At 55.4% G+C, this 11826-nt stretch overlaps 2 protein-coding genes across 3 annotated transcripts in view; both read right to left on the bottom strand.

Moving 5' to 3' along the window:
- Positions 1-325, bottom strand: part of TNKS1BP1 (tankyrase 1 binding protein 1) — a 28663-nt gene extending 28338 nt beyond the window's left edge. The window contains exon 1 of the mRNA XM_045297023.1: positions 256-325. The gene's annotated coding sequence lies outside the window, so the exon portion shown is untranslated. The remainder of the gene's footprint in view (positions 1-255) is intronic.
- A 1145-nt stretch (positions 326-1470) lies between these two features.
- SSRP1 (structure specific recognition protein 1) lies at positions 1471-11668 on the bottom strand. Of its 2 annotated transcripts, XM_045297089.1 has the most exons (17): positions 11342-11668; positions 10466-10651; positions 9574-9679; positions 9159-9349; positions 8825-9055; positions 8608-8711; positions 8376-8504; positions 7999-8220; positions 7189-7261; positions 7072-7080; positions 6634-6772; positions 6448-6493; positions 3684-3813; positions 3189-3359; positions 2912-3000; positions 2175-2361; positions 1471-1930 (listed from the first exon to the last, which is right to left on the bottom strand). In XM_045297089.1, exons 1-17 carry the CDS (start codon positions 11393-11395, stop codon positions 1859-1861), a joined length of 2139 nt encoding a protein of 712 aa, XP_045153024.1. In that variant the 5' UTR covers positions 11396-11668; the 3' UTR covers positions 1471-1858. The 2 variants fall into 2 exon arrangements, with proteins under 2 accessions (XP_045153024.1, XP_004714959.1); XM_004714902.4 differs by lacking the exon at positions 7072-7080 and having other exon boundaries at positions 11342-11653.
- Between the last annotated feature and the right edge of the window lie 158 nt (positions 11669-11826).

Here is an 11826-nt window from a genome sequence, read left to right as displayed (position 1 = left end):
CGCCCAGCAGCTCGGCCTGCCCCAGGGCCTCGACCCCTCCCCCCTTTCTTCTGGCACCGCCAGCAAGAGCTCCAGGCCTTGCACCCTTCGCCCCTCGCGCCGCTCCCCCGCGGCCCTGGGCCCCTGCAAACTTTCCCGGAGACCACCGCTCCGCCTCACCTCGAGGTCCCCGGCTGCAAGGCGCCGCTTCGTCCATGCCCCTCCCCCGCCCCTGGCCGGGCCCGCCTCCTCCCTCGCCCGCCCCCGCTCACTCACGCGCTCCCGGGGGATTTGGCTCCGTTCCTCTCGGCACCCCGACGCCAGTCCCTGCCGCCACTGCCGCCGCCGCCGCCGTCACCGCGGGACCAAGCCAGAGCGAGTCTTGGCGGGGCCACGCCTCTCGCCCCGCCCACGGACACGCCCCCAGAGCGCCTCATCAACATTCATGAGCGCCTGCAACCTCGGTAGTGGGAAGCCTAGGCGGAGCTCGCCCGGGATTCGACAAACAGCGGAGCCCTGATACTCAATTATTCATGAGGCTTGCAAATGAGAGGCCCGCCCCAGCCCGGGCCGCCGAGAAACTGATGCAACTCGGCCGTTAGGAGCGCTGGGATGAGATGGCCACCAAGACGACCGCCTAGAGAGGCTGCCTGCGCGGCCAAGGCGCCTGTACGCAAGGCCGCACCATAGAGTCCGGGGTAGAAAGAAAGTAGCTTTTGGCGGACTGGAGTGGTTTCCTGTTGCCACCCGGAGTCCTCCTGAGCACGTACACAACGTGGCTGCCCTACACGTGTAATTTAGAGCTGCCTGGTGAAAGCCTTGGTAGGCCAGTGGTTAAAGCAGTCGGCTGCGATCCAAGCGTTCAGAGATCCACCCACCAGCCATTCAATTTACAGGGTCGCTGTGTTGGAATCGATTCTACTGCAGTGGGCTTGGTAGGAAGACTGGTGGCCTGTTTACCTGCTATCTCCTTCCTGCTAGGCCTCCTTTGGTGCTTCTCAACCTCCCAAATTGGCACCCCCCACCTCCTCAAGAATATAAGTTTACATACACACATCTTATCATTCCTGTATCCCCATCAGACATGGACATGCTCACTCACTCACTCCCCCTTTTCTCCTCCCCAAATCTCCAGGCTCAAGTTTCCACTTCTCTGGTGAAATTCAATTCTCTAATGCTTGATTCAATTATCTAAACCCTTAGAAGACCCTTGACTCATAGATTCAGGATGGAGCCAGAAGCTGCCTCCTCTGCCAGGCTAATGGAGTGGAACTGTGAGAGACTTCCTAATCAGATCAGCTCTCATTTCTACACTCTCAGGTGGCCCATACCGGCAGAAGAGCGTGAAAACCAATGCTTGTCCAGCTGGGAACAGAACGGGCTGTACCTGGAGACCTGCTTCCCGGCTTTCGGCTAAGCCCTGCCCAGCCAGGGCAGTGTGGCAGACAGACCAGGAAAACCGGGCCACAGAGAAGGCAGCAGGACATGATCTCCAAAGTCAGTTCCCTTTATTAAATGATTTTCACAGACCAGAAATACAAAATAAAAGTAGAAATAGGCCCCCAGGAGGAGCCCCAGGCCCATCCTCACATGCCCCCCGCTGCACACAGGTATTGAAGGCAGCACACCTGCAAGGTCAGGAGAGCAGGCCCGGGGGTCCTGGAGCCTGCACTGCCCTGCTTCCCACCCACTCTCTCCCCAGATGAAAAGAACCATCTTGTGAAGCAGCAGGATACCTACACCCCGGCAAAGTGCGTTCTGCCAAGAGACCTTGCACAGGTGGCCCAAAATCCAAGTGATGGGGAGAAGCTGGTACCAAAACATGGGTGGGGAGATTTGTTGGAGTGTGACTGGGCAAGCAGGGAGACATTTCCCCTCGCTACTCATCCGAGCCTGACGCCGAGTCCTCTGAGCTGGGGGGAGTACTGGCTAGTTCCTCTTCTTCTGAGTCCTGAAAACCAAAGGTCTCTTCAGAGGCAAAGCCCTGGACACCCTACCCTCTTAGCCACTTTTCAGTGGCCAAAGGCCCCCAATTCCCTACCCCTTCCCTACAACCCCAGCACCCACCTTCAGGACCTCAGAAGCCCACCTCTGCACCTCCCCATGCTTGCAGAACAACCCCAGACCAAGAGACCAGGCCTCCCACCACTTTCTAGACACCCAGCATGGCCCCACAGCCCAGACCCCTGGTGTACCTCGCTCCCCCGCCTCTTCTTCTTGCCCTTGTTTTCTCCTGATGAGCTCTCATCACTGGACACGAATTCTTTGCTCTTGAAGCTCTCACTCAGCTGCCTCGCCGATGACTTGGATGATGAGCCCCTTGAAGGTGTTGACTTCTTTTCCACCTTTACCTTGACTTTTTTCTTCTTCTTTGACTTGTCCCTATGTTAGGGCACAAAGGGCTTTCAGGCTCCTCCTGTCATCAGCCACCACCCCACACACACACACCCCCAACCCACCACACACTCGTCATCAACTTCTAGCTCAAGCAGGGCCCTTTCCTGGTCCCAGCCACCTTGTCCATGTCACTACAAACAGCCAGCCAGGGGCCCCAAGACAGAGCATCACATGTGAAAACATGCCAGAAGAGCCAGGTGTCACAGCCTGAGGCAGTCCCCTATACAGCACTTATCTGACATCTCTGTTTGTATCTTTGGAGGGGGGAACCTTACAGGAACTAGGCATTATATTTAAGAGTAATGATTCTGTTTTCTGATTCTCCGTTCCTTGGAACAAAAATGATCCTCCAGGAGAATGGGTCAGGAGGGCTCTAGCTTGTGACCCACACTCAGGCAGCTGCCTACCCAGATGCACTAGCCTAAGGCAGTGGGAGGCAGAGCCACTGCCTGAACACCCCACTTCTCAACTCTGAACTACAAAGAAGCATCAGCCAAAAGAGCAGTTGCTGGGCCATTTGGTTCCGGACACTCACCTCTTGGAAGACTCTCCCCGGCCCCCTTCGTACTCTTTCATGGCTTTCTCATACTCCCTCCGGGCCTCCTCAGCCCTGCGATCCCACTCCTGTCGCACACAGTCGTAAGCACAAGGGAAAGTCAGCAAGAAGAATGAATGAGACCTCCCCTGGGCACAGGGAAACCCTCCTGTGTACAGACTGAAGCGGTCCACCACTGGCCCCCTCCCGGCTCTCAGTTAAGTTTCACAGCCTCCCTCCAGCCTAGTACCCACTCCCCATCTCTGCCGCCACTTGCCTCTTTCTTCTCTTTGGACATGCCCTTCCAGATCTCGCCTGCCTTCTTGGAGAGATCGGTGATGCTGATGCCAGGGTGGTCTGACTTGATCTTCTCCCGACTGGCATTGAGCCACAACATGTATGCAGACATGGGTCTCTTGGGGGCATTGGGGTCTTTGCCCTTCTTCACCTACACCAAGAAAGCCCACACATCTCAGCTGTCCATCACCCAAAGAACTCACGTTCTCCCCAGGAAATGTTCAGGAGCCCCGACTTGAGATTAAAAAGCCCGGCAAAGGGCTCTGGAGCAGGCTCCCAGCACCTCATTCAGATCCCCCAGAAGCTGAATTTTACCTCAAGGACCAGAGTGAAAGATCACCAAGAAGATACTCCTCCAGGCCCTACTCTGGCCGCCCTAAAGGACCAACCTACAGGTCTCACTGGTGGGGAGCAGGAGAGGGGGCACAGAGCGTGGCCTCCCTCAACACCCGCCAGCCAGGCGGCGAGTCCGCACCTCCACAGGCTTCTTACGGCTCTTGCGGTCCTTGGCGATTTTGGCCTTCTTGAGCTGTTTCCGCTTCTTCTCTTCCCGGTCACTGTCACCCTCGTTGCTGGAGGAGCTGGCAGAGGCATTGCTGTCAAATCTGCGAAGAGTGGGGGCTCAGGCTCAGGATGGAGAACAGTGGCCCCCACCCTCAACACAGCAAGAACCCAAATGCAGGTCCCACAAGGGGAAAACGAACACACGAATGAGCTTCAGCTACTCCTCTTGGCCCAGGCCTGGCCCATCTCCACCCCCACGTCCCCAGAAACTCAGCCAGAAGCACTACCTCAGCCTGGTCTAAATCTAACCCCCATCACCACTTTCTGTGGGTTAGCGCCCTTAATATGCCCTAGTCTTTTCCAAAGGGATAGAGTTTTGTTGCTATCGAATGTTGGGAAATCCAATTTTTCAGCCCAACCAAGTTTAAAACAAAAAAATAAGTGAACAAGTGATCAAAAATTCAATGGCGAGGAGGGTGTAGGATGCCTGGAGGGGATTCATCAAGTGCAATGTAGCTAAGAGGAATTACTGAGAGCCGATGAAGGTCGAACATGATAGTGGGTCAGGAAAAAAGTGAAAGGAAATATAGGTTAAGAACTAAAAGGCAAAGGACATTTATAGAGGTCTAAATACAGGCACATGCATATATAAATATAACGATAGGGATATAGACCTATGTACATATACGTTAAGTACTAAGGTCACAGATAGACATTGAGCCTCTACTCAAGACCTCCCTCAACACAAGAACACTTTGTTCTAATAACCTATCATTCTGTGATGCTCACCTTCCAGACACAATTGCTGAAGAAAAAATGAGTGAGTGCATAAGCAAATGTGGTGAAGAAAGCTGATGGGTCTTGAAGTTAAAGAAACAGCCATCTAGTTGAGAAGCAACAAAGCCCACATGGAAGAAACATACCAGCCTGTGTAATCACTAGGTATCAACAGGATCAGGTATCAGTCAAAACAATCATATTGATGTGAACGGAGTTGGAGGGTGGGGATGGGTGGTGGAGACACAAAGCCCATCTGTAGACAATTGAACATCTCACAGAGGGTCACAAGGAAGGGACAAGTCAGCCAGGGTGCAGTATAGCACTGACAAAACACACAACATTTCTCTAGTTTTTTAATGCTTCCTCCACCCCACCCACTCCCCCCACCCCACTCCCACCCCACCCCCTGTTATTATGACCCCAGTTCTACCTTACAAATCTGGCTAGACCAGAGCATGTACACTGGTACAGATAAGAGCTGGAAACACAGGGAATCCAGGACAGATAAAGCCCTGAGGAACAGTGGAAGTAACAATACCATGAGAGTAGAGGGAAAGTAGGGGAGAAAGTGGGAACTGATTGCAACGATCGACATGTAACTCCCCACCCAGGGTGACAAACAACAGAAGTGAACGGTGTAAGATATGAAAATATTAATTTATAAATGATCACGGGTTCATGAGGGTGGGAGAGAAGGAAAAAAAATGAGGAGCTGATACCAAAAGAAAATGTTTTGAAAAGGATGGCGGGAACATATGTACAAATGTGCTTGACCCAACGGATGTGCCCCCAGTAAAATAAAAATATAAAAACTGCGTGAAAAAAGCAAATGAATGAATGAGTTAAGTTAGAAAATGGATGAATGAAAGAGTTTATAAAATAAGTAAATAAAAATAAACGGGAAACCCCCATAGGCCCCCCGTGTTGATTCCAACTCATACAGGCCACACTGCCACCACTGATGGGTTCCAACTGGGCCCTCCCAATAAGCAGCCAAACGCTTTACCCAGTTGCCTCCAGGGTCCCTTACAAGTTAGTGAGTAACTGACGGCCTGCCCACACAGACAGCCTCCTCAGCTGTCGCTGGGCCGCCTTCTCTCCTCTGGGGCTGACCCTTTGTGCGGGCACTTTCACAAGGCTTCACTGCTGCCCTTCCAAAGTCGGGGGCACAGAGCTGGAGGACAGCCGGGCCCTCTGCTGCCCAGCAGTTCTACCTGGGAGCCACTCATCCCCGACTTGGTTCGTGAGCTTCCCACCAGTCGCAGACTAAGGGTGGGCACCAGCCAGTAGTGGCACCCACCAGAACACAGCAAACCTGATCCACAGCCCAGGCGCATAAGGAGACGAACTCCCACAAGGTGCAGAACCAAACCCCGCACACCTGACCATTAACATACGCCGGAGGTGGTGCACTGCCACCCACTCGCTCCCTACATGGTGCTGAACCAGTGGGACGTAGCCTGCCCAGAGCTGGGCCGCCACTGGGCACCGCCTGGGGGAGCGGGGGGGGGGCAGAAACCCAGACTCCTCACAGCCTGTGGCTAATAGCATCTGCAGCCAGCTACACAAAATCTCCTTTGACTCGTTCTGTTTCACTTCCATTTCTGACATGAGCAACCAAAGAGCCCTAACAAACACAACACGAGGGAGCAAGGGAATGACTGCCATTGTACAGATGCGGAAACAGGCTCAATCGTCTAGCTCAGGCCTCCCAACTAGGATGCAAGGAAGTAGCTGGCTCCCCCACTCACCAGCTTCTAGGCGTGCCTCGCACCTAGACAAAGCCCTTGCTGCTTCTGATGCACGCTCTCATGGGCGCCACCTCACTGGAGGTTGCCCCCTTTCCACCGCGGGTCAATGGCTCAGGCCGGGACCCGAGGAATGTCCAGACAACTCCTGCTCCCTTGCACTCACAGGACACCCTCTCAGCCCGACAAGGTGCAGCCCAAACTCACTCTTCGGCCACATCTTCCTCCTCTTCACCTGGGTTGAATGACTCATCTGAAAACAAAGAGCGCAGGACACATCAGCCTCTGCCTCGGTGGGGAGCCCGCTGCCTCACTAAGACAACCGGCTTGGGCCCCGGAAGGGAGCCTGGCCCAGGCCCCATGCCCAGCACCTGAGGCGCATCCAGCACCCACCAGTCTCTTCTCCAGAGTCATCACTGCTGTCATTGGCATTCTCTTCCCGGATCTTGCCCTCCTCCTTCATGCGCTCCAGGTAGGCATCGTGCTGGTCATCGTCTGAGTCAGCGTACTCGTCGTAGCTTGGGTTCATGCCCTAGTCAGGGAAGATGTGGGAGTGAGGTCCTGGGCTCGCCCAGGCTCTGGCACCCCTGCACTCAAACAACACGCCCCCATGCCTGTGAGTAAGGTCAGAGCAGCAGCCCCAGAAGGCCCTGGGGCTGGGGTGTCCACACACAGCCGCGTGCAGGGCCTGTGCCCAGAGTACTTCCTGCCCGGCTGGGTTAGCCCAAGCCCCTCCCTGTCCCAGCCCCATTGAGCCCTGAGGGGCTACAGAGACTGAGCTAAGGCCATGCTGAGGAAACCTGCACCAGGAGGGGAGGGGGTCACACGCACCTCTTTTTTCTATAAGGGTGAGAAGAGAAGAGAGAGTGAAAAGGAAGTCGGGAAACTCCCTGCCTCTCCCCACCTACAAGGCAGGCGAGAGGCCCCTCCTTCCCCTTGCACAGGTACCTCTTTCAGTCCTCGATTTTTGATGTTGAGCTTCTTGGCGTTGACAAAATCAAACAGCTTCCCATACTCCTCCCTGTGAGGAGAGACATACCCGGTGGCCAATGGGTCCGGCCAGGGCAGGATGGATAGACCAGTGTTCTGATGCTTGGGGGTCAGCCAGGTAGATGGTGGGGCAGGGAGGAGGGACGCCACTCTGGGCCATAATGTCTAAGCCACCAGCTCAGAGACGCTTAGGACAGTTAAAGGCTGGGCCGAATGACAGTCCTGGACAAGAAGTCAGGTGAGGGAGGGAGATACGTCTGAAGGGGCTTCAAGGTTCGTGAAGAACAGGCTTAGGAGATAAAGGATTTCCCCCCTGCAAATATCTTGAAGCCCCCTCACAGAACACAACCCAGTGAGAGCGCCGTGCGAGGGGGAGTTTTCAGTGTGTTGCTAGTCTGCATCTCCCAGTCCAGAGGGACGCTGCAGAGGGACAAGATGTAAAGATGGTTATCAAGCATCTAGCCAGCAGTGAGCCCTCGCCAACCTCAGCTGCTGTGTTCTCAGAACGATGCTTGTTCCAGGAAAGCAAAGAGATAGCATTTCCATGGGGTGGGGGTGGGGGAGCATGTGGAGGAGGAGAAAGGCTGGCACTGAACAAGGAGGACAGCTGCGGAATGCCCGCAGAACCATCAGCACGCCTTCTGGATGCAGAGCCCTCCAGAGAGGAGCTGAAAGCCCAGTGAAACACCCAGCCCAACACTAGAGAAATCAGGTCAGGACCACCGGCCACAGGACTTCCCAGCCACAGCTGGGCCAGAAGGTGCTCACCTCTCGATGCTGCTGAAGGTGTACTGAGTGCCCTGCTTGGTCTCAATCTCAAAGTCAAAGGAGCGCGTGGTGGTGGTGCCACGGGCGAAGTTGACGAAGGAGATCTCGTCAAAGCGGATATGCACGGGCGGCTTGTGCACATAGATGAAGCCGCGCTCCAGCGGGTACAGCAGCCCCGAGCTCGCCTTGTAGGAGCAGGTGATGCACTGGGCCCCAGAGTGCCTGGTGAGGGGACAGGGAAGCTGGTCAACACTGACCCCACCAGCCAGAGGGTGGGCGACACAAGGGGACCCTCCAACAGCTGTGGCACACGTACCGACCCAGGCCCTCAGCTGCGAAGGCAGGCCTCAGGCCCCCACCCCTGGCCGCACGCTCACCCCTGGAAGTTGCCCGGGACAGTGATCTTGCGGTTCACCAGGGCTTTCATGACGCGGCTGACCATCTCGTAGAGGGACCCCGACATGTTCTTGGTGAGCCGCCCCTCAAAGCGCTTCTCCACCTCTTCCCTGGAATCAGAGGAGGTAACAACATGAGCACTGGCACCTGCCAAGGGCAGTTCCACCACTGCCCGGACCCCAGCAGTATCTCTCAGTCCCGGGAGGCACTCACTCATTCATGTTGAGAGTCAAGGAGATGTCCTCGTCCTTGGAGAAGAGGAGGATCAGGAAGTGGTAACGGGTCTGGCCCTGCTTGATGGGGGGGTCCAGGCTGATCTGGTAAGAAGATGGGGCGAGGGTAAGCACCAACATGCTCCACAGAAACCTGCTGTTCCACCAACACAGAACCCTGAACATGGGCCAGGCCCCGTCCATTGGATGCTGCTTACCACAAAGAACATCTGGCGCTGGTCCTTGTGGGGCAGCAAGAAGAGGCGGAGGACGGTGGTGTAGGGGATCTTGTAGTCAAAGGTCTTGCCGTGCAGGTGGAGAAAGGTGGGGTAGATGCGGATGTCATACCGGCCTCGGGGAGTCAGGCACTGCAGCTCTCGGAAGATGCAGATGGCATCGCCGGTGGCCTGGATCACGTCGGCCTTGGACAGCACGTTCTGGGCAAAGGCCTGCAGCAGCCCATGGGTTAGGGGACGGCAAGCTTGGCTCCCGGCCCAGCCAAGGCCTGCTCAGCACCGTCTGCCCCCAAAGCGTCCCAATGGCGGGGCTCACCTCCACGGGGTCCACACCGTCCTCCTGGGTGGGAGGCACGTAGAAGCGCACTTCCATGAGGGAGACCTCGGCATCATCATTCTGGTGGAACTCCAGCGTCACCTCGTTCTTGCCTGTGGTGCACTGGGACACGTTGCTGAGGGGGATCTCAAAGACTGGCTGGTCACCAATATCAAACGAAAGCAGCTGCCCTGTAAGGAGGGGGGGTTGGGGGACGGAATCAAGCCACAGGCTCCTCCCTGGAACCTGCATGAACCCCCCCAGACTGTGAGTGGTGCAAGCTGTTGTTCACGCCGCACCCCGGTGCACAAAGAACACACAAGCAGATCGCCGGCCAGAGACTGTGGCAGGGATGAGTGAGCCAGGCAAGTTCACCCTACCTCCGTCCCCAAACATCAGGCTACCAAGGACTCACCGCCAAACTTCACCGTCCCCCAATTCCAGCCCTTCACACACAGATCCTTCTCCATCAACTCAAGGCGATAGTGACTTTTGAAGAAATCTGAGAGTTTCTCAAACTCCTGTGGGGGACGGGGAGGGGAGAATGACCCCTGTAAGCCCATGTCCTGAAACAGACCCGGATGTCCTGCGATGCCGTTTCTGAGAAACTGCCCCAACAGATGCTTTCTTTGAGTCTCGGCAGCAAAGAGTCTACAAGACTGTTGACCAAGATTGCTTTGGGGGAATGAACCTCATGCTGGGCGACAGGAGACATTAGGAACTGACCTCCTGGTGACGGGCCCTCAGACTTTCAATTCTGCACAGATACCACTCCAAGTGAAAATCAAAATGAGGAAAAGTCCCGACTCAGAAGCAGCTCAACATGGAATAGCAAAACTACAACGCTGAGACGCCCGATCACGTGAGGGCCACGTGTGAAAACCACCATCTGATCAGAAGAGGGCATCTTCTGGAGCTGAGGCACACAAGACACTTGACTGCGGCCTGACACCTCGATGGCCTTGATGCCCCGCTCCAACAGTCAGCACCAGGGCCCACTGCCAGCCACCACGTGGATTGTGAAACCATGTGAACCCAGCATTACAGACGACAATGCTCCACCGGCTTCTGAGGGCGACAGTCTTTAGGGAAGCAATGGGCAGGCCTCTTTTCTGTAGCACTGCAGTGTCGGGCTCAAACCACTAATCTTTGGCTAGTAGTTGAAAATGAGGCTTGGCCCTGCTCTCAGGGCCCCAGAAGGCAACGACATGACTATCCAACAAAGGGTTCCCCAGAGCTCTCTAAGAGATTAAACGCTACCAGACAGCACAGCAAAGAGTGGGATTTATCTTAAAAAGGTAGCTCACCGACTCTCGGAAGCCATCGTACTTGTAGACATGGCCGTTCTTGGTGAGCAGTTTAAGGCCATGGCCCAGGGCAACCCGGCGCCAGATGCCTTCGGTCAGCTCCCCAGCCTGGATGTTGTCCACTTTGCCAGTCTTGCTATTCTTAAAGATGATGCCTTGGCGGCTTAACCTGAGTCGACCATCATTCTGTGGGAAAAGGAGGCGCAGATGCAGGGGAGGTAATATGTCACACTAGCACCCCAGTCTGCTGCGCGTGGAGCAGGCCAGGGATCCACGTAGGAGCAGCAGGTAAAGAGGTGGGCCAGCAAGAAGCCAGGGGTCTAAGCCTGGCACTAGACCCCACGCCCTGGCAGGCCTAGTTTCCTGTGACTGGGATTCAGAAAGGATACGCATTTAAACTGCCTTGTTACCCCAAGGTACTATTGCTCTAGGAATTCCTCCGAACACAGCCTTTTACTAGGAATACACCAGGTGCACCTTATTTGATCACCTTTCTACTGCACTTTGCAGATACAGCGGTTGTTTCTATCCTTTCGCAAAGGCTTTTGTGGCCACTGTGTGTGCACACTGTCACATTTTGGTAATCCTCACAGTAACGCAAACTTTTTCATCATACTACTGTACACCTCCGATGGTATAAATAAAACCTCTCTGTGCACTGGGAAACAACCAAAAAGAAAGCTGTGACTTGCTTTATTCTGAAATCCACTTTATTGCAGAGGTCTGACAGGGAATCAGCAGGATCCTTTTTTGGTGGAGTAGGAAGCATCGTTAAAGCAAGCTGTTAACTAACACACACCACACACTCTCCCTTCCTTCCATAAAGCAAGCTCTCGTGTGCACACACACACAGAGTTAAAGGCCAATGCTTCTCACCATGGAGCCTTTGACCTCCTGATAGACTTCGTTGAACTCCAGCGTCTCTGCCATGCTGACCTGGCCCTTGGTGGACCCCCAGGCTGCACAAAGGGAAACCGGAGACACGGGGAGCTGGGCTCCAACTCCTCCGCAGTTGTGCAGATACTCAGCAGATTAAGAATCTGAATGGAAGGGGGTGAGGGTGGGGGGGGGCAGATAATCGTGAAAGACAACACCTCGCCGGAGCCAGGTGGCAACCCCTGGCTGTCCCAGCGATGTCCCGAGCCCGCGAGGCAAGGCCCAGACTGGCCTAGGGAGCCGGGCCTGGAGGAGCGCTTACACCCCAATCCCACCCCCGCTCGGCAGCTCCAGCGGGCGCCATGGCAACGAGCAGCGGGATCTCAGGGCCTGCTCGGGGTCCGCACCTCACACGCATCTCCATACAACTCAGGGTGCAGGGCTCCCCTTCCAGGGCTCCCACCAAAGCCCCGGCCCCACACCCA

Source organism: Echinops telfairi, unplaced genomic scaffold (assembly GCF_000313985.2).
Source record: "Echinops telfairi isolate 266 unplaced genomic scaffold, ASM31398v2 ScPeMD7_7416;HRSCAF=8454, whole genome shotgun sequence".
Taxonomy (NCBI): Eukaryota; Metazoa; Chordata; class Mammalia; order Afrosoricida; family Tenrecidae; genus Echinops; species Echinops telfairi.
This window is presented reverse-complemented; position numbering and strand designations above follow the sequence as displayed.

Excerpts from the sequence above, each read along its gene's own strand:
- SSRP1 (XM_045297089.1), bottom strand. The coding sequence starts at position 11,395 with ATGGCAGAGACGCTGGAGTTCAACGAAGTCTATCAGGAGGTCAAAGGC. Across the intron at positions 7,262-7,998 it reads ACCTTCAGCAGCATCGAGAG|GGAGGAGTATGGGAAGCTGT; the intron begins GTGAGCACCTTC and ends CTCTCCTCACAG. Across the intron at positions 3,814-6,447 it reads GAGGAAGATGTGGCCGAAGA|ATTTGACAGCAATGCCTCTG; the intron begins GTGAGTTTGGGC and ends CACTCTTCGCAG.